This window comes from Leptonotus elevatus, chromosome 8 (genome assembly GCF_054856555.1).
Source record: "Leptonotus elevatus isolate MCC_2025b chromosome 8, RoL_Lele_1.0, whole genome shotgun sequence".
In the NCBI taxonomy this organism is placed as follows: Eukaryota; Metazoa; Chordata; class Actinopteri; order Syngnathiformes; family Syngnathidae; genus Leptonotus; species Leptonotus elevatus.
Genome location: NC_141246.1, coordinates 408,818 through 429,576, shown reverse-complemented (window position 1 = coordinate 429,576; position 20,759 = coordinate 408,818). Strand labels below are relative to the sequence as shown.

Genomic DNA, 20,759 nt, shown 5'->3' with positions numbered 1-20,759 from the left:
TAGCATCAACGACGAATATTCAACAACGAATATTCACACACAAATGCTGTGGGAACACAATTTTATGAATGAAATCTATTTTTTTAAATAATCGGCAATTGGTATTTTTTTCTGCCAAAAATCAGTAACGGCATCGGCCTCAAAAAATGCATATCGGTCAGGCCCGAGTTTATTATGTTGATTTATGACACGATGTACTTTGACTTTGTTGATATTTGACATATTTATACTTGACTTTGTTTAATTATGACGCATTTATGCCTGGCATTGTTAAACTGTTGATTTAGAACAAATGTAATTAGGCATTGTTTATTTACAACACATTTCTACTTAACATTGTTGCTTTATGATGTTTAAATTTGACACATTGATATTTATTCAGCACATTTGTTCTTGACATTGTTGACACAATTTAATCGTGACATATTTATATCCGGTGTCTGGTACCAGATGTGATCGGGCTGCCAGATTGTATCTAGCGATGACGTCACGCTACAGGATTGGCTGGAAATTTTCCGTTTACAAATGTTCAACAAAGTTATTTAGGAAGAAAAAAATCCGGTTGACGTCAAAACGTTGGAAAGAAAATATTAAAAATGTAATTTAAATAACAAAATATATGGAGTGGAATCGTCAAAACATAAAAAAAACAAAAACCTAATAAATATAAAAGCAGGATAGTTTAAGATTGAATAAATAAAAAAAGAGAACGATTGAAGCGCCCTCGAGCTTGTTGATGACGTCATTACAACAGCGCTAACAAAAGGCGCGATTCAGACTGCGGTTTTTATTTATATATATTTTTTTTAGCTGTTCACAAATCTCAACACAAATCACAACACATCGTCGTTAGGCGACCCCGATACGATCTGCAGCCCGATTACACTGATTGATAACATATTTGTAGCGGAAATGATTTCTTTGTGAACAGTATTGCAATAAAGAAGGCTTTGTTGAACTTGGAGCAAGTTGTAAACGTTGACTAACGACAACATGGCGCAGTGGTGTCGTGTGTGGAGGTTGCCACGGAGAGCGCGTGTCAGATGGCAAAGAGGAACGCCACTACTGCTCAGCGACCCCTGAAGACCACCACGTGACGTCGTCGACGTTGCCGCGCATTTGACCTCCTCCGAGGCGTTTACAAGAAGCAGCTTGACGTGACACCGAACTCGCGCACAGTCAGCAAGTCATCAATTAAGAATGACCAGACGCGTCTCCATGACAACAAAGAGGAACGTTCAAATGAAAACATACAACTCGCATCGTCGGGATTTGACGAGACATTCCTTTGCGTGTCTTTTGACAATTACTGTGCATACAATTGCGTTAGAAATATTAATATTGTTAAGAACATAACGTTGGTTGATAAAGTAATCGTGTACGTTAATAGTTATTTATTTGGTTTGTAACGTTGCAGTGACACACGTGACCAGCATAGGCGTCCCACTGATGCCGATTTAAAACAAAACACAAAAAGCCTTAAAAAAACAACAACCAAAAAACACACTAGCACAAACGAGCAAATGACTTTTAATAAGCCCAGTAAATGAACATTATTCACACGCAAGCGTTGTAGCATCTTGTGATCTTGTGTCTGTTCTACAAATGCCATTACATTTGGCTCAGGCGGCTCAAATGTCACTTCCGGTAAACAGGACCACTTTGGACAAGATGGCCGCCGCCGCAGCCGATGAGGAGACAGCTCGTTTGTGAAGGTGATATACTTCGTCTTTTTTGTATCTCGAACTGTCGCTGTTTGTTTTTAACGTGACACGATACTCGGAGTCAGATTGGATGTCAAATGAAATTCGTGAACTTACTTGGGTCCAACGAACACAGCAACTTGAACGCACTGGACGCTTGATTAGGTACACCAGCTACACCCGAAGCCTTACCAGCGAACATAGGAGAGTTCTGGTTAGGGTCGGTTCTTCAAAAACGTCCGTGCATAGAAATCGTACATGAAAGCGTCATCGATTATTCTCACTTCATTATTAGAAAATAGGAACGCTTCCCGAGTAAGAAGGAGTGACGTAAGTCCTCAGGCGGAAGACGGCACTGTTTCACACTGAGCAAATGGTCTCAGCAAACAATTGAAGAGCAAGACCAAAGTCCACGTTCCGAGCCTGGGAAAGACTAAAAGTGAAGAGAAGAGTCGCCGATTCGCTCCCTTCAAGATGGCGGCTCAGTCTGCACGTTCTCAACCGGCACAGGCGCCCTCTAGTGGTTGTTTAGCTCAGTGTGGGTCCACCTACAACCCAACCGCCTGCGTCTCTTTTCCGCAAAGAAGCAAAATCCAACAACATTTATGGAAGAGGGAAATACAAGAAAACGCGTTAACAAGCCACCCAATGTGCTCTTTGGGACAGAACCGGTCACAAGTCACACCTTGAAAATAAAAGCATGCCAGGATCATTTTTTGCAAAGGTCGCACTCCAGAAACAAGCACAAAAGAGTTTTAAGTGGGACTGCAAAATATATATATATTTTTTTTAAATCGACTTTTATTTTGAAGGTGCGGCTTTTGACCGGATGTGTTACAAGGAGGTTGCTGTTATATTCATTTTGCAGGGTGCCAAGAGGCCACAACAAGACATCAAACTACTACTTCCTCACACTCGCATGTAGTTCTGACTACTTTTGTACCGACTGGTCTCTAAAATGTCTTTTTGTGTTTGTGGTGGCGGCGGACGGCTCGGATGTGGACGACGCAGCTTGCTGGTGATTGGGCGCGATGGGCTTGTGGAACGACTACAAGACTCTGATTGTGGCGGGCATTGGTTTGGCGCTGATGCACGTCGGATGGTACCAGCTCCAGTGCCACCCCCACCTGTACAAGGACGTCGCCCCGCGCGAGCCCCCCGGACCCGCCACGAGCGAGTAGCGCCCTCCGGTGGCCATGAAAGGCGGCGGGTGGCTGCGGCGCAACTGGCCGTGGGTGGCGCTCGGCACCCTGGCGGGCGTGCACGCGGCCACGTGGCTGATGCAGCGCGCCGTCAAGAATGCCGTACGCTCGCCGGGACAACAGACGCGCACGCGGGACCGACAGCAACATTGCCGACTGGGCGATGATGTCATCCATCCGTCAATCAATGGAAATGATTAAATGACATCATTGTGGACCAACCAAAAACTGTCAACAGGATCTTTTGGGTCATGAGTGATGAGGTCACCAATAGGCACGGTCCGATACTAGAACCGCGAGAGAGAATATTGTAGAATTATTGCTGTCACGGTATTAAAACAACAGCTCTAAAAAGTAACTAAAAACACATTCTATTTGATTTTTAAAGCAAATATTGAATATTGTGAAGAAACGTGTACCACGCTAAAGTTCAAATAAATAAATGTTGACATTCTTCTTGTGTTTGAATTCTTAGCAAGTCACGGTGTCTCATCACCGGTGAGCTATTTTTAGAACAGACGGCAGTTACTCACGTTGTCCCCGGGGACACGCTTGCTTGTCCTTTTATTTATTTGCAGCACAATAAGCACTTCTCCTCGGCCCGCCTTCCCTCCACGAATGTCCGAGACGGCGCGTGCACTCGCTGTCGAAGGAGAAGAACGCCAATTGAATGCAGCAACAAAATGCATGACTTTGTCAATGTTTTGGATTTGCAAGTCACGTTTTGGACGTTTCGGGGTTTTTAACTCCATAAACCTTGTCCTGGTTTTGATTTTTGAGGTTGGCCGCTAATTGGCCAAACCTCCAGAAACACAAATCTTCTTTGCTTTTCTGCCAGAACCGACTTCCCGGATCCCAAATTCTGAAATGAATGCAAACGCTATCAATTTCCAATGTGTTTATTAACCAAGGAAATCACACAGTCATATTGCACCGTGCTTGCAAGTTAAAAAAAAAGAAAATTAAAAAAAAGGGGGGGACCTCTTATCTCGGGACGCCCCTGCCACGTGTCCGTCTGTCAGCCCGCGTGGTGCTGTTGCTGCTGTTGCCGCGGCAACCTCCTGCGATCCTTGCCGGCGTTGCGTTTCCTCTTCTTGCCGAGGAAGGCGTCCAGCTTGCCGCTCGTCTTCAGTGCCGAGAATCTCGCCGCCAGATCTTGCTTCTTCTGCTCGGCTACAAACGGGACAACCGGCAAAACGGTGACGGACGCGCCGGAAAAACATTCACTGCTTGTATGCGCTCAAAAGGGAAAGGGAAAAACAACTTCTCCAAAATTCTTGCAAGTTCAACACTTTTTTTTTTTAATACATTTTTTATATTGTAAAAATATTTTAAAAGTTTTCCAATTTGCTTATTTGATTTATATAAAAAACAATAAATATTGCAAATTTCCCCCTCAAAATACAACCCTTTTTCTCTTTTCACAGATTATAAATTTGCTAAATTGTTTCTGAAAAATATTAAAATGTTCTCATCTAATTCTAAAAAAAAAAATGCAACTTTATTGTCATAAGCTCCTGATTTTTTTTCCTCTCTCAATAATGTGCAACTATTTTCTAAGATGACATTTTCTTATCCTGAAAAAAAGGCCAATCTTGAAAATGGCGCTTGCGTGCGATACGTACATTTGTTGATGAAGAAGGGGCGAGCTCCGCGATTGGCTCGTTCTCTCTGCTCCCGCTTGTGCTGAAGCTCGCTGTCCCGTCGCTGCTCTCGGCTCTGCCGCGCTCGCTCCTGATTGGCCTGCCACGCGGGATCGCCGGTCAGCAAAAGCTGGCGGTGCCGCCGCCGGCGCCGGCGCCACTCACCATTTTCTTGAGAAGGAAGTTGAGCTGATCTTTCTTGACGCTGTTCTTGGTTTTCTTCAGCTGCTTTTGGATCACCTGACGGCCAGCGAGGAAACGGAAAGTCAGACATTTTCTTTGCTGTCTTCAGTATGTGCAGTACTTACTCGGGCCCGACCCATATGGAAATTAAAATAATTGATTAATTAGCCGATAAATAAAAAATACACACAATGAATAAAAAAAGAGCAATATTTTTGGGGTCCTTTAACATTTAAGACAATTAAGACTTTCATCACAATATTTTGTCCTTCAGCATTTGTTGGATTTTACAACAGACAAGTCAGCAAATTTCGGACCCATTTTCTGTGTACGTTTTGAACGACATCATCATAATGTTGTAATCATAACGTGTGTATTCATTCAAACACTTTTGAAAAGTTAGAACATATTCTTAAGTCTAATGAAATAAATGTTACCTAAAGAACTTTAGTACACCCAACAAAGTTACAGAAAGACACTTAAGACTATTAAAATGCTCAATTTATAATAATCAATTTTAAGTCAACTGAAATACTGCATAAAAGTGGTCAAAATCTTCCTCCATTTAAACTTGTTAAAAGTTGCCTAAACACTCACAAATAAGAGGAAAGAATGAAAGCTTAGAGATTGAAAACATTTTTTTTCAAAATGGCACCTAAAGAAACGTTTGAACATGTTTTTGCACTTCCATCATGTGGGATGTGTATGAAAATGGACAACTCGTAAAGCTCAAGCCGCTTGAAACATTTGGTCGAGTTTGAAGATGAAATTCTTGACATTCCACTAGAGGGGGCTGGCGAGTAAAATCTATTAAAGTGCTAATGCTATTTAGGACGCGATCTATTTTGCGTTGTGTGAAGCGGCCATTTTAGCCCTGAAAAAATCTTTCCTTGGGCCGCGGCTACTAACGCTAACGGGGCCAATGACGCTAACGGGGCTAATGACGCTAACGAGGCCAATGACGCTAACGGGGCCAATGACGCTAACGGGGCCAATGACGCTAACGAGGCCAATGACGCTAACGGGGCCAATGACGCTAACGGGGCTAATGACGCTAACGGGGCCAATGACGCTAACGGGGCCAATGACGCTAACGGGGCTAATGACGCTAACGGGGCTAATGATGCTAACGGCGCTGCGGGCACGTACCTGCGTCTCTCGCCGTCTGATGTCGTTTATGAAGTTGTAAGTCTTGTCAAAGATTTCCTCCTTGTACTCCCCCGACAGGTCGTCGAAGCGAGGGTCTCTCAGTGTCTAAAACCAAAAACAAACAAACATGCTTCTACGGAACCATTTTTCAATGATTAGACAGATAACATTTAAAAAGAAAATGAATAAACCAACTTCTTTTTGGTCCCTTCTAATTACCAAACAAAAATTTGACATAGCAGCCATTTGTCGCCTTTTGTTTAACAGGGAAATATCTGCAAAAGTTTGCCGAGATAGCGTTGTAATGTAAAAAAGTCAAGAAAAACTAAAAGAAGATTTCTACCATTTTAAATGATCTCATATCAGCCCATTCGTATGGGGGATCAAAATGGCCAACATTTAAATATAAATAAATAAAGTGAATATAAAAAACGGATTTATAAAAAATTAATACAAAAAAATAAATAAACAACAACAAAAAAGATACAAAAAAACAAGATTCATAAAATTAAAATAAATGGAAATAAATACATATGAATAGAATTAAATATCAATCAAATCAATGAAATATCAATGCGACTTGAGCTGCGAGACTTCCTTGTTCCCTTGTTACTTTTTTTTTTATATCCGTTTTTCACTTTTCTTCATTTTTAATGTTGGCAGTTTTGGTCCTCCATAGATGAAAGGTTGCCGATCACGACTTACTACTGGCAAGCCCCGCCCGCACCGGCGCGTCCATGCTAGCGGACGTCCGCACTCACCGTCTTTTTGACTGCGACCACCTGGCGAAGGAACGGCGCCTGTTTCTTGGCGGAGACCTCGGCGGGCCTGAGGGAGGAGCAAAAGGCGTCAAGCGCGAGCGAGAGCGGCGCGAGCGAGAGCGGCGCGGGCGCCGCGTCACCTGTTCTTGTTGAGGCGCTTGCGCTCGGCGGCGCCGGCCGGCTGCCGGGTCCCGTACGCCACCCGGTCGTACGCTTTGGTGCCCACGTGGCTCCGCAGCTTCAAGACGTCCTCGAACGACATGACCGACAACTCTGCACAGACGGCAACAAAATGTCATCGTTTCATCCATCATGTGATCAAATATAAACATTTGGATCATTCTTTGTTCAAGCTAAAAATGGCAAAAGTGCCCAAACGTCAACAATGAATTGATGAACACCAACTGCGGACGACAGAGAACAGACGAACGTCCTTTATGGGAAAAATAATCAGCGCCATTATTTTGGCAAAAGTTGAAATCACAATTATTCTAACTATTATTTTTTGGGGGGGTTACAAGACAAGAAAATGTTTACGCATTAAAAAAATATTAAGAGCAATTAAAAAAATTATTTTAAAAAATCACTATAATTATGTAAGTTTCTTTTGGACCAAGCAGAATTTAGAATGATATATATTTATATGAATGTTTATTTATGTATTTATTTATTTAGGTAGGCAAAAACAAGGAAATGTTTAAAACAAATGAAAACTGAATTGTGGGAATGTTATTGTGATTTTTATTCTCCACAGACACGGTTCAATTTCTTGCTTGAAAAATTCACGCCTCGCGGGTGTTTAAGGTCCGATTGCACATTACTTGCAGTATTGGCACAATTGGACTTGTCATTTTCAATGGGACACACATTCCACTTTTTCCATACATTAGAAGCCGCCATCTTGACCAGCTGTCCGATTCTGCTCGGTGGCACAGTTGCTCAAGCGCATCGTCCAGCAATCAGCTCGTCATCATTTCATCATTTCATCATTTCATCATTTCTCTCTCAATTCACTTCATCCTAATCATTCCACGCGCATTCAAATCTTTGCTTTCAGCTTTTCCATGCAATTTCTGTAGAAATTGCATTTAGTCTAGTTGAAGACAAAATTCTTTCAAACACTATAATTATGCAAGTTCCTTTTGGATAAAACTCAATGTATTAAATAGGTTTTTAAAATGTAAAAAAAAAAAGAAGGTGCAAATGCATACATTTTTAAAAACTCAAAAATGTGTATTAATTTTAACGATTATGCTGATTGAGTAATTGTGGAGTGTAATAATTGAAAATAATTGTAATTGAATTTCAATGAATTGCACAGCCCGACTTTCATGTCAACTCTTGACAATTTCACGCGGCTCATCAGTCAGATAAAATCATCAATTATGTTCATGATCATTCAAGCAACGTTTTGGGTTGAACTTTTTCAACCTCGTCCTCGTCCTCCATGACGGCAAATGGATTATCGGTTGCGCGCAATCACATTTCAAACATCGGTTTTTACGTTTGAGGGGTGCGGAGCTGGCCGTTATGCCGTCTAAAAAGATTGTTTGATTATCGAGTATTATTCCATGGATTGACGGAATAAAAACTTCTTTTATATGCCAAAAAGAAAGAAAGAACTGCTCCTCACCTTTTTTGATGTTCTCTCTCGCCAAAAGCGATGACTCGACCTTTGCTTCATCATCATCATGTACCTCCTCCTCATCTTCATCATCGGAGTCTTCCTCATCTTCTGGCTTGCCTCCATCATCCTCATCCTCCTCTTCCTCCCTCCCATCATGTCCTACCTGATCTTCCTCCTCCTCCTCCTCCTCCTCGTCTTCCTCATCATCATCATCATCATCGTCACTCCCATCAGATCCTTCCTGATCTTCCTCATCATCAGGCCCTTCTTCTCCTCTTCCTCGCTCCGTCAACTCAAGCAAGTTGCTCTCCTCCTCTTCATCACCGCCGTTTCTGGCAGCCATCTTGTTAGCCTCGTCTGCTAACACAACAGGTACTTTACATTTCTTTTCTTCTTTAGCAAATCAATCACTTTTGACATGACTTTCATATTATGCTAAATGGCTCTCAAAAAACAAGCTGCACTCACGACGGCGGAGGTGCCGCTTTCTGTGTTTCATTGTGCTAATCAGCCCACCGATTTAATTGGCTGATATTAGCACTTTTGAAATGCGATGTTTGGCACTTTTATTTTTTACGCATTACAACATAAAACGACAATAACATTCATTGTTCCGCCACAAAAAGCAGCAACAAGCTCTCTGTTGTAAAGTGGAACAAATAGCAAGTAGGACAAAGTCTCTCATAAAAGTATCGACTGTTCTGCCTGTTATTCATATCTTTATTATTGTCCGTGTTAAGGGAACAAAACAACGTTATTTTAACCCTTATATGTCATTGTAATTAATCAGTTGATTAACCCGCCCCCAAATTCACGCCGGTAGGCAATAATGATGACGTAGAACGGGTGTCGTAGTTTTAATCACGACTCCAATTGGTGGACAAACGAAAACGTTTGTAACTTTTTAGGCTTGCATTTGCGACTTGAATTTTGCGATCTTGCTCTGGCCAGCCAGCCGTCACATTTTTTTTATTTGGTCCTTCAGATGTATATTCACAATGTTTGTTCATTCTCAACTGATGACTGATTTTTTTCTTCCTGTGCACGACACCCATTATAAAAATGAACAGCAGTAATAGTCATTATTTGGCCTTATTAGCATTATTTGACAACATTCCCACTACTTTACATATTGCTTTACTAAAAGGAGGCTTTCAATTTATTCTCTGTTGATTTTTAAAATGGTATTTTTACCATAGTTTTGAAAAGATATTTGTTCTCCTGTGATTTAACGATTGCTTCGCGTACGACTGGATTACTTGAATAAGGTCAACTATTTCATTCGAAACAATTTGCACACTTTAATGTTCAATTGTTCGTTTGTGTGTTTAGCGAGCTTTCCAATGGTAGTAGTCTTTTGGGAAAAGTCATAAGATTAAGAAAGTTGTGGAGTTTTGAAACTCGGGATTCTTTTCTCGACCTCTGCTTTTTACTGTTCACTTTTGAGACGCAAGGAAGAGCAACAATCAGGTAATTTGAAGGCCGAACAGATTGTAACGTGTTCAAGACTCGACGAATATCATTTCTAGTGTTCAGTCATCAACGTGCTTTACCTGACAAGGTTTCAAAGATGAACTTTTGCGATGGACTTGAGTTCCTTCGCGCTCGGGCACGTGCACCAATCAAAGCGTGTGCGCTGAGACTTCCGGTCGTCGTTGGCGCCTTTAAATCAACTGAAAAGTTGAAAGAAAGAAAAAATCTTCACGAAATCGTTGAAATGTCGAAGTGCAATTCTGCTTGACACTCACCGTTAGCATAGCCTACATTAGCTTCCTCTGACGCGGATGTTACGACGCGTTTCGGTTCGTCACGTCCATGCGGTACTTCTGCCTTCACAATAAAGGCGACACAGCCAAACGCGGCGGGGATCTGACATTAAACTGTAAAAACAAAAACAAAAAACAAAAATGCTGGTCGCCATTACATTACCCATTCACACGCTGTTACAAAGTTAAAAAATCGAAACGTACTTTTCTTTTTTAAGGTTTTGGCATGCAAACGGAAAAACGGATGGTGGTGTCATCCCGGTTGCTAGGAGACCCCGAGGAACAACCGCAGTCCGTTTAAAGGCGTCACAGCTCTAAGACAAATAGACAGACAGACAGACAGACAGAACTTTGCTAAGATAGTAAACCCCAAAAAGATGACAAAACAGCAAGCCGTTTTCTACCGCGTCGAACTAATCTTATTTTGAAAATCCAAAACGGACCCTGCTGTCGTGACACATTGTGACTTGACAGGTGTGCGAATGGAATGTGAGTGATGCTCAGGCTGAGGGTCGCTGTCATTCTCGCTCTCCTCCGCCGACGAACGGCAGCCTCGGCTCGGCGACTTCCGCGACACATTTGGACGCTCGAGCGAACGCGTCACGTGATGCCGGACGGGATTCAACAGGTCATGTGACTGCCAGCGCGCGGACACCATGATGCCGGTGAGCCGACCGTCTGTCTCCTCGCACTGATAGTGGAATTGTGTCAGATGACGGAGCGCCCCTCACCTCCAATGTCCCGCCAGCACCATCCATTCATCCATTCATCCATTCTAATCTCGCCATCATCCGTTCACCCATGCCATTCATTCTCCCATCTATTCATCTCATCTATCATCCATCCATTCATTCATTTTCGCCAACCATTCATCCATTCCTTCCTCCACAATCCTTCCATCATCCACTCATCCTTTCATTCACTCCTCTGTCATCCATCTATCCATCAATGCATCCATCTATCTGTTCATCCTTTTATCCATCCATCCAGAATGTGGAAGTTTCCGAAAGCAAACATTTGTTTCCTTCTATCACCTGTTGTGTATTCTGAGGAGGCGGGACTGCATAGCAGCTCAGCCAATGAGACGAAGCCATGGGGTCGGACTGATGTGATCTGACAGTTGCAAACTTTGTTGTCTGGCTTTCGAAACGGAAGTTGATCAGCTTCCGTTTTCCATTTCCTCCATTTTTGGGAAGGTTGCTAGGCGACGCCCTGTTTGTGTTTGGAGCAAAGCGACAGCCCAAACAGGAAGTAGCGGCATCTTCCGTCCATCACTGAAGGACAGCTTCCTCCTGGAGGAAAGGCTGCGCTGCTTGGTAACTGTTGCCATGGTGACCGGGATTGCACACACGCCGTGTTGAAAGTCAAAATGGGAACTTGAAATCTTGACCGTGTCCGTCACGTCTGATTGACAGTGTTGCGATGGGCGTGTCCATGGTTGATTGGCATGTACAAGGCAAGGCCACAAGCGTCCTGGTCGTCATCCAAACGAGCGCTGGCTGGCGTTCATTTGCTTTGTTTTTAATGAAGAAAAATCTTCTCTAATCCTTAACAGCATGCGTGCGTGTTAATCCCGGTGGTCACGTGACCCGTCTCCCATATGGCTAAAGGCGTGGGTGCCGCCAACAGAACATTGAGGAAGTGACCTGTGGTGAGCAGCTGCTCTGTTACCATGGAAACCACTTGACATCACGCACGCAGTGAAATCACAAATTGATGAGCAATCTTCTTTTTTTTTTTTTTTAAGCATTTTTACAGGATGCAATTTGGAGTCGCGCGCCTGCTGCAGTACCTTGTTGCACCACAACGTGCCGAGCAGCGCTCAGCTCTACTTGATGACGCGCAACGTCATGAGCAGCGGAAGAAGAGGCAGAGAAGCGGCTGTTCCTACGCGTCGCTGTGCCGTATGCGTTCAAGTCGCAGTTTTAACGCCACATTTATGCTCATTTCAGTTAGCACGCCTATGGGGTTTCACATTATACGTTAGCATTAAGCTAGCGGACTTGGTTAGACGTTCACCCTCTGGTGCCCTTTGTGAGCGCAACAGATCATGGATGGATGAATGTTGTTGTGATGGTGTCCCCCCACAGCGGGGGTCCCTAATCCCAGCCCGGATTAAGACGCTGTCACGTGACCAAGACGCCGTTTTTGTGAGCTGCTATGCTAACGTAAGCACCAATATCCAGGATCTTCCTGTCCTGATCTTGACTGCCCCTCCCCCAACAGTCTTGACCTCCTTTTGGGGATGACAGGAGGAAACCTGCACAGACCAACAGTTCTGCTCCATGTTTCCTCAAGATCCCAAAGTAGGACAGACACACAGGAGGAAATTCTCGCGACACACCCCAAAACATCTATTTGACCGCGAGAACATTCTACTGGATTTGTAGAAAAGCCAATCTGATTTCTAGAACCTTCATCTTATACTCCACTTCTTGAACCTTGTGCTTGAATTCTGGATCCTAGTGTTGACCAGAACCTTCAGTTGGACCTCTCGAAACCTTCTACTCAACATCAAAAACCTTCTGATCAATTCCTAGAAGCTTTCTGGTGTGCCTTCGAGAACCCTTTATTTGACTTTTGTGCCTTCTACAGCCTGAAACAAAACTCAACAAAAGCTTCTTACCTGACTTCTGCAACCTTCTGCTCAAGTCTTAGAACCTTAGAACCTTTTGAACCCTGTGCTTGACTTCTTGAACCTCCCAGTGTCTACTCAATTTTGAGAACCTTCCGTTTGACTTCCAGAACTTTTTGTTCAACTTCTCTAGTTAACCTCTCAAAACCTTTCCAGTGTCTACATGCCTTCTAGAACCTTCTACTCCACTTCCAGAACCTTCTGCTCAATTCCTAGAAGCTTTCTGGTGTCTATGTGCCTTCTTTATTGGACTTTTGGAAAATTCTACTTGACTACTATAACCTTAAACTAAACTCAACAAAAGCCTTTGACCTGACTTACGGAACCTTTTTCTCAAGTCTTAATACCTTAACACCACTTCTTGAAAACATCTAAAGCTCACTGATATCCATGGTGACACACATGGTTCCATGGCGAGGGAATCCTCCCGACACTTGGGGTCAAATCAAAAACCAAATGTCAGTGAGCATCACGATGAAGGTCAAACTTGGTTATTTGTCCACTTATGCAGCCTGCCGTGCCGGACTCGTAGACGGCCTGCTGCAAAATGGGAATTTAGCAGTTTTGCTCTTTACAGCACCACGTGACCACAACGGCCGTCACCAGCACATCACCGGTCTTCTGCATTAGCATGTTAGCACGCGGGGTTGTCACGTGACTTGTTTTGTCGTAGATGTTCGTGAGCGTGTCCCTGGGCGGCGGGCCGCAGGACTTCTGCGAGGTTCCCGTCACGCCGGACACGCTTTGCAGGGACGTTCTCCGCTTGTGTAAGGAACCGGGAGAGAACCACTGCTGCATCACCGAGACCTGGAGGGGAGACGGTCAGTTCACGGCACGCGCACACACACGCCGCACACAAACGTTCCCCAAACACTATATGGCATAAATTGATTTTGATATAGCGGACCTACTGGTTCTAAAACGTAAAATCCCGATTAGGATTCGGGAGAATGATTAAACCTGCTCGTTTTTAATTAAAGTTACAATTAATGGAAGAATCTATTAAATGTGCTCAATGAAGAAAGAGATTTTCAGAAGAAAAAACAAAGGCCACCATGTCGTGCTTGGGGAGAGACGTGGAGCACGGTCAGCTGACATCACAATGTCTTTGGACCGATCAGAACGCGTCGTTGGGGAGGACGAGAACATGATGGAGGTGTTGCAGCGTTGGGGACAGCACAGAGCGGAGGTGTCCTACCTACTCAGACGCCTGCCGCACACAGGTAGCGCACGCACACACGCAAATATGTTATGCCAGCTTGTGTTCAGCACACAACATACTAAAAACCAAACGGAAACATCTTGAAGCCGATGAGGAGGATCTGGAAGTCAAATAGAAGGTTCTAGAAGGCACATGAAACACTGGAAAGTGTCAGGGTCGAGAAGTCAAGCACAAGCTTCATGTCGTATAAGTTTCGAGTAGGTCCAAACTCGGTCCTCGGGGGCCGGTAGTCCTGCAGGTTTTGGATGTTTCTCTTCTCCAACACAGCTGAAGCTCATCAGCAAGCTCTGCATGAGCCAGATAACCATTCTGTTGATTGGAACAGGTGCGTTGAAGCAGGGAAACCTCCAAAACCTGCAGGACACCGGCCCTCCAGGACCGAGCTTGGACACCCGTGCAGTAGGGTCTAGTCTAGTAATGGGTTCTCGAAATCAAAAAGAAAAGTCTACAAGGCACATAGATGCCAGAAAGTCTAGAAGTTGAGCAGGAGGTTCTGGTGGTCGAGTAGACACTAAGAGTTGCTAGAAGTTTAACAAATGCTTCAAGAAATGGAGTGTAAGGTTCTAAGAATTGAGCAGAAGGTACCAGATGTCTCCTGGAATGTTGCACTTTTTAGAACCACTATAAATCAGGTAGAATTAGTACAAGTCAGTAGAAGGTCGTACAGGTCAAACAAAAGGCACTACAAGGCATGTAGACTCGGGAAATGTTCTCAAAGTTGAGCAGAAGGTTCGAGAAATAGGTTCTGGGAGTTGAGTAAAAGGTGATAGAGGTGGAATTCTAAAATTCAGTTCTAGTCTAGTAGAAGGTTCTGGAAGTTGAGTAGAAGACTATGGGCCCTGGACTTTGAGTAGAAGGTTATATAAGTCAAGTAGAAAGTTCAAAGAGTCAAACTGAAGGTTCTAGAAGTAACCTAGACACTGGAAAGGCTGTGGAAGATGAATAGGAGGATCAGGAAGCCGTGTCAACATTATTAGTGACTGGCACTCGATGCCAAATAGAAGAAGATTCTACAAGTCGAGACGAGTCAAATTGTGTAACTCGGGTATTCCGGTTACCCGGTATGATCCATGATTACGGTCATTTATGATCTGAAGCTAATGTGGCTAACTAACAATGCTAATCTACGGCAGGTTTGTGTCCAGGCGTGTGCAGGGCAGCAGACCACATGATGGGCCGAAGTCACATGACTGCCGAGGATGATGAGGTGACTAGCGTTAGCCTCACTTAGCATCCGCCTGTTAGCACGCTAAACGTTTGCGAACGCACGCAGGTGTCATCGCCTCATTCGGAAGCTGCGCTGAGCCAGCTGAAGGATCTGGCGGCCCGGCAGCAGCGGAACATCTACGACAAGCAACAACTGCTTGCCTCCAAGGTGCGATGACGTCACAATGACATCATTGTGACATCAGCTTGACAAGCGTTTGATCTCACTGATGTCACCGTTCCCTCCCTTTCCCCAGGAGCAACGTTTGTGGCGTTTGAAGCACGAGGACCACCGCGCGACGTCGGAGGAGGAGGAGTGCGTGCGACGTCTTCGGGAAAACGCCGCCAAGCAGGAGGCCAAGCTGCGCCGTGTGCGGGCCCTCAGAGGCCAAGTGGAGCTCAAGCGTGTCACGAATAGCAAGCTGGGTCAGTGGGACGAGTTGAAGTTGAACAGAAGGTCGTAGTCGTCAGATGGAAGGCCCTCAAAGTCACACGGACACTAAAAGATTCTATCAGTCAGTTGGAAGGTTCTAAAAGATATGCAGGCACCGGAAAGGTCTTCAAAGTTGTCCAGAAGGTCTTGAATTTGACCAGAAGGTTCTAGAAACCAAAAGGAAGCCTTTTGAAGTCAAGAAGACACTGGGAGTTTCTAGAAGTCAACCACAAGTTTAACAAGTGGCCAATAAGGTTTTAAGAATTGAGCAGGTGTTTCTAGAGGTCGCTTTGTACGGAGCTTATGGAAGTTAAGTAGAAGGTTATAAAAATCAAACAGAAGGTTTCGAGAAGGCCTACAGACAGTAGAAAGGGTCTGGAATGTTCTTCAGGGAGACCGCAGAGTAGACCACACTGAGGCCACCTGTGCTCCTCAGTTTCAGAGGTGGAGCACATGAGTGCCCTGTTCCAGCAGAAGCAGAAGGAGCTCCTGGTGGGCGTGGCTCGTGTGGAGCAGCTAAGCGAGCAGCTGGAGGCGCTCAGGAGCAGCAGGACAGAAGGCAGAGGCTCCTCCTCTTCCTCCGAGCTGGAGCGGCTATGCGGGGAGCTGCAGGTGAGGCTGGGGAAGATGCTAACAGAGCACGCTAACAAATCTGCTAAGGATCCTGGTTGTCCAGCTAGAAAACCTGCGCTAAGCTATTGTGGCGATGCATGCGCATGTCCTGCCCCTCAGCTGAGAAACCGATTGAACCAGGAGCAGAACTCGCACTTGCAGCAGCAGAGGGACGCACTGAACAGGAAGAACCAGGAAGTGGCAACCATGGAGCAACGTGTGGCCGAGCTGCGTCAGCGCCTTTGGAAGAAGAGGGCGGGGCTGCAGCATAAGGAGAATACGCCCGTGAGTGTAACTCATGCTATGCTAATGTGATGTCCTGAAGCTGAAAGATGTCCTTCTGTTGGTTCCCCCTGCAGGTGCCCTTGGACAGCGCAGCGCCTCAGCACACCACATCAAGCAAGGTGGCGGCGGTGGGTCCGTATATCCAATCGTCCTGTCAAGCTCCGCCTTTGCCGCCCCGCCAAGATCCTGCGCTAAAGCCCGTGTACCCGAACAGCACCAGCACCCTACTGGCCTACGAGTCGTCCCTGAAGCCGCCGCCTCCTCGCCCCCTCAAGCCGGCCTCAGGTATGCTGAGGTGGCAGTGCGGTGAAAATACCGTGCGATCTTCCTGCCGACCAATCTGATATGTTTTTGTGTTCTGAGCAGCTATCAACCAAGTCTCTGATTGGAGCAGCTTGAATGGATGTCCCACCCATGCCTCAACACTGCCCCGGATGGCCAACCTGCGCCGCTACACCTCAGGTCAACAACAACAACCACCACAGTAGCGCCACCAAAGGCCGGGTACACATGTAAAGACAGTCGGCTGTTTTTGTCCCGATTTTGCCCCTTCGCAACCAAGGACGTTGAACAGTCGATTATCTTATGTCTTCGAAGATTGTCCTATAAGACGATCACTCTGTCGGAGGTGTGTTAAGATCGGATTTGCCCTGATAACGGGGTTGACAATCAATCTGAAATATTAAAACGTGTATAATATTCACGACCAAGAATCGTGTGTGTGGTTTCAAGGGCTCTCGTCTCGAGTCACTTGACTCCGCGGCGTAGGACGTGAACGGCCTTCGACGTGAACGGAATGGAGCCGTTCAAAGAAGCGCTCTGACTGTAGAACAAGGAAGCAGCAGTAAATAAAACAAAATATGTCCTACCCAATTTTTCTTTTGAATGAAAGTGGACTCCCGAGTTGACAAGAAGCATTTTCCAACGTAAGTCTTGACGACCTCACCATTTTGACAGTGCTCCTTCATCTGGTCCCCTTTGAAAATATCGGCGCATAACCGGGTTCTTACGTTTTTCTTCGTTTTTGAGAGATCATGTGTATTCATGCGAGATTTCTACCTTGGACGACTTGTTTTGAGGTCGGTGGTAGAAGAGAATCTTAGTGTGCGGTGTTGTGTTGAGAGCACACCACACACAGTACCACCAAAACTGTCAAATCATTTCATTTTTATCTTCATCTTTATCAGCGTTTGCAACATCCTTCTGTGTAGCAGAATTAAGCGTCAAGAACTCAAGCTTTGATGATGTTCTATCTGCAGAGACCGACTCCTGCAAGGATTCCGACGTCCCGCCCCCGGTCCCCTCACGGAACAATCATACCACCAAGAAGCTGCTCAGGGACCAGAAGGTACCGGAGGACTGATATGAAACTTGTGACATTCTCAGTGCGAACCATTCCTAACGGGACTTGTTTCATTTCTGTGCAAGGATCCAGGCACAACTAATTCCACGGCTTTCTGCGGGCCGCCTCCCTCCTCCCAGTCCGCCTACAGCACCGGAACCTTCCCTGGAAAGATGAGACCATCCGTAGGTGCTCTTCACAGTAACACCCTCCCGCTGCCCCACAAGCAGGAAAAGCCCCCGGCCGCCGCCGTGCGACCCTACACCCCTGAGCCCCTGGAGCCCCAGGAGCCCCTGGAACCCCTGGAGCCCCTGGAACCCGTGTCCCCAATGCTGCAGAAGCCCCCGAGAGTGGCGGCGTCATCTATCTACTCCATGTACACACAGCGGAGCATGCATGGAAAGAGCTACCAGTCCAGCACGCTTCCACGCTGTCAAACGCGAGGTGACGATCGAGTAACAGCTCCTTTCGCTTCAATGCTGCTTCATTTTCTTCTCGTACATTGATGTGTCCCATTTCTTGACACACAACTTGGTGCGTGTGTGCGTGTGTTGGCCTCTGGGAGGGTCTTTTCGGCAACAGGGTTTGGATGCAAGAGGGAAGATGAGGCACAGATGCGGTTTGCTTGTCAACAACTTGATACACAAGCTTGATGAACAACGACAACTGTATTGACTGCTAGCGAGTATCGGAATAAACCAAGACCTGCAGGGTCCAATAAATGGGAATTGCTTTTAAAGAAGCTGACGTTGTACACCAAATTGGGGCTATTGGTCAAATAAATTCCATACTAGTCACAAATCATTTTGCTTTTCATTTTCGCCGCCCGCAGAGATAGCAAGTCAGCATGTGAGCGCAGCATCCGCAGTTGTTTGAGCCGGGTTTGAACTAAGAGCTAAAAATAAATACATTCATTGAATCAACTGCATGTTGAGCAGTTGCTGATCTTGGGTCGAGCTGTCCCCGTGCTACAGGGCGAGGGCCATTGTTCTCCTTGATATGCTGGGATCCATCTTGATTCCCAGCTTGCTTGCTAATCATTTGTCTCATTCCACAGTCTACGGCAAACCAGTCCTCCCGGCCAGTGGTGGGCAGCAGTCCGACAGCGGTGGTGCCATCAACTGTGGATTTATTTCTTCTTCCAAGCGGGGCGAGGTTGACAGCAGTTTCCAGGCCAAAGATGTCATTTCTGGGGCGGAGCCTGCCGCAGAACGAGCCACGCCTCGGCCCCTCAGCCCCACCAAGCTCCTGCCCTTCCTGCCCAACCCCAACAGGAACCACGGCGACGCTGATCTGGAGGCCTTGCGGCGGCGCCACCACGCCCCCCGGCCCCTGAAGAAACGCAGCTCAATCACAGAGCCCGAAGGCCCTGCGGGACCCAACATCCAGAAGCTTCTCTACCAGAAGACCACCATGGCTGCCATGGAGACCATACCCGTGGAGACCCAAGACCCGGTCTCAGAGCATGTTGGGACATCAGATGCGAGTTACAGAGTGGCTCTGACGCAGCTGCTCGAGAGCCCAGAAGATGACAGGACTCCGCCCCCTGTGCCTCCACGCTCTCCTATCTCAAGCTCCGCCTCTTGCCGTACCCCACCGACCAATCTGGATGTTAAAGAGGAAGCGATGCGGCCAGTCACAGGGGACGAGTTCCCACCCTACCCGCCTCCACCTTATCCTGTGGAAGGGGACGCCGCCCACAGCCTGAGGCCCCCTGAGGTCACGGGGCAGGTGATGGTGAGTCAGTGACGTCTCATGTGACTACTACTGCTTCTTCTTCTGAGGTTCTTCTTCTGAATAGATGGATGGATAGAAAGAAGAGGTTTGATGACTGAATGCATCTGAAGAATTTGTCAAGAAGGATGGACGAATGGATGGATGAATTAACGAATGGCTCAGAGGAACGGGTCATGAATATGTTAGTTTTCTTTTTCCTCCTCTGAGGTCTAATTTCGCTCGTTGACCTCCTCCAGGGAAAGAAGTCCATTCTCCGTACGTCAGCTTCTGTTCCGGCGGACCGAAATGTGCGAGTCAAATTCCACCCCTTGGCCATCCTGCTGGACGCGTCCCTGGAGGGCGAGTACGACCTGGTCCAGAGGGTCATCTATGAAGTGAGCCTGACCTTTGACATCTTTGGAGTCATAATAGAGGACGGCTAAGTTGACGTCCGCCATCTTTGTTTGTCTCCAGGTGGATGATCCCAGCGGGGCCAACGACGAAGGCATCACGGCCCTGCACAACGCCGTCTGCGCCGGGCACACCGCCATCGTGCACTTCCTGGTACACTTTGGTGTCAATGTCAACGCAGCCGACAGCGACGGATGGTATCGCAAATTCTGACCCATCACGTATTCATTCCTGACTCGCTTAATCACGTAGCATTTTCAAATACTGCACCGAGACGGTTCCCAAAAGAGCTACTAAAATCCCTTTGTCATGATTTGGAAGATGCGAAGCGGTTACGGAGAATTTTGTCTCTATGTGTATTTGCTTTTGTCCGTCCTGGTGACCGTTGAGCTTGTGGTGATTGCCCAGGACGCCGCTGCACTGCGCCGCCTCGTGCAACAACGTGGACGTGTGCAAGTTCCTGGCGGAGAGCGGCGCGGCCGTGTTGGCCGTAACGCTCAGCGACGCGCAGACGGCCGCCGACAAATGCGAGGAGATGGACGACGGATACGCTCAGTGCTCGCACTTCCTCTACGGTCAGCAACGGCGAGACGGAATGAACGGATGAGCGAGGAAGCCAGTGAATATTTTCAGAAGGCTGTCAATGAATAAATGAGTGACTGCATTTGAGGAGGTTCTTATGAATGAATGGCTAAATGGTTAAGCATAAGAGGAAGTTGTCAAAGAAATGAGCCCATGAATGATCTGAAGTTCCCGCAAATGATTGAACGGATCTGAGGACGTTCGTGTGAATGACTCACAAACGGATTCCGTCATGGATGGATGAATAACATGAGTCGTTTCAACAAACGAATGACTGAATT

At 46.2% G+C, this 20,759-nt stretch overlaps 3 protein-coding genes across 7 annotated transcripts in view; 2 read left to right on the top strand and 1 right to left on the bottom strand.

Annotated features, from left to right (window-relative positions):
* The first annotated feature begins 2,748 nt into the window (after positions 1 to 2,748).
* LOC147169077 (uncharacterized) lies at positions 2,749 to 3,359 on the top strand. Its single transcript, XM_086082772.1, has one exon. It carries the CDS (start codon positions 2,900 to 2,902, stop codon positions 3,104 to 3,106), a length of 207 nt encoding a protein of 68 aa, XP_085938898.1. The 5' UTR covers positions 2,749 to 2,899; the 3' UTR covers positions 3,107 to 3,359.
* rrp36 (ribosomal RNA processing 36) overlaps positions 3,053 to 20,759 on the bottom strand; it is a 19,204-nt gene continuing 1,497 nt past the window's right edge. The window contains exons 3-12 of one of the 2 annotated variants that reach the window (XM_086082771.1): positions 10,017 to 10,148; positions 9,822 to 9,941; positions 8,275 to 8,625; positions 6,782 to 6,914; positions 6,642 to 6,708; positions 5,881 to 5,985; positions 4,714 to 4,788; positions 4,531 to 4,648; positions 3,887 to 4,078; positions 3,053 to 3,548 (exon numbers count right to left, since the gene is read on the bottom strand). In XM_086082771.1, coding sequence (XP_085938897.1) covers positions 3,924 to 4,078; positions 4,531 to 4,648; positions 4,714 to 4,788; positions 5,881 to 5,985; positions 6,642 to 6,708; positions 6,782 to 6,914; positions 8,275 to 8,611 — 990 coding nt within the window. In that variant the 5' untranslated portion in view covers positions 8,612 to 8,625; positions 9,822 to 9,941; positions 10,017 to 10,148 and the 3' untranslated portion in view covers positions 3,053 to 3,548; positions 3,887 to 3,923. Of the gene's footprint in view, positions 3,549 to 3,788; positions 4,079 to 4,530; positions 4,649 to 4,713; positions 4,789 to 5,880; positions 5,986 to 6,641; positions 6,709 to 6,781; positions 6,915 to 8,274; positions 8,626 to 9,821; positions 9,942 to 10,016; positions 10,149 to 20,759 lie in introns of those variants that run through there. The other variant, XM_086082770.1, reaches the window with a different exon arrangement.
* Positions 10,509 to 20,759, top strand: part of LOC147169075 (apoptosis-stimulating of p53 protein 2-like) — an 11,970-nt gene continuing 1,719 nt past the window's right edge. For 2 of the 4 annotated variants that reach the window (XM_086082768.1, XM_086082766.1), the window contains exons 1-16: positions 10,509 to 10,699; positions 13,343 to 13,490; positions 13,791 to 13,892; positions 15,037 to 15,098; positions 15,165 to 15,266; positions 15,355 to 15,523; positions 15,967 to 16,142; positions 16,263 to 16,427; positions 16,502 to 16,712; positions 16,794 to 16,889; positions 17,687 to 17,775; positions 17,856 to 18,213; positions 18,827 to 19,506; positions 19,743 to 19,880; positions 19,960 to 20,093; positions 20,305 to 20,471. In XM_086082768.1, coding sequence (XP_085938894.1) covers positions 10,691 to 10,699; positions 13,343 to 13,490; positions 13,791 to 13,892; positions 15,037 to 15,098; positions 15,165 to 15,266; positions 15,355 to 15,523; positions 15,967 to 16,142; positions 16,263 to 16,427; positions 16,502 to 16,712; positions 16,794 to 16,889; positions 17,687 to 17,775; positions 17,856 to 18,213; positions 18,827 to 19,506; positions 19,743 to 19,880; positions 19,960 to 20,093; positions 20,305 to 20,471 — 2,806 coding nt within the window. In that variant the 5' untranslated portion in view covers positions 10,509 to 10,690. Of the gene's footprint in view, positions 10,700 to 13,342; positions 13,491 to 13,790; positions 13,893 to 15,024; positions 15,099 to 15,164; positions 15,267 to 15,354; positions 15,524 to 15,966; positions 16,143 to 16,262; positions 16,428 to 16,501; positions 16,713 to 16,793; positions 16,890 to 17,686; positions 17,776 to 17,855; positions 18,214 to 18,826; positions 19,507 to 19,742; positions 19,881 to 19,959; positions 20,094 to 20,304; positions 20,472 to 20,759 lie in introns of all 4 variants that reach the window. The other 2 variants (XM_086082767.1, XM_086082765.1) reach the window with 1 other exon arrangement.

Coding starts and splice junctions, on each gene's coding strand:
- LOC147169077 (XM_086082772.1), top strand. CDS start 2,900: ATGAAAGGCGGCGGGTGGCTGCGGCGCAACTGGCCGTGGGTGGCGCTC.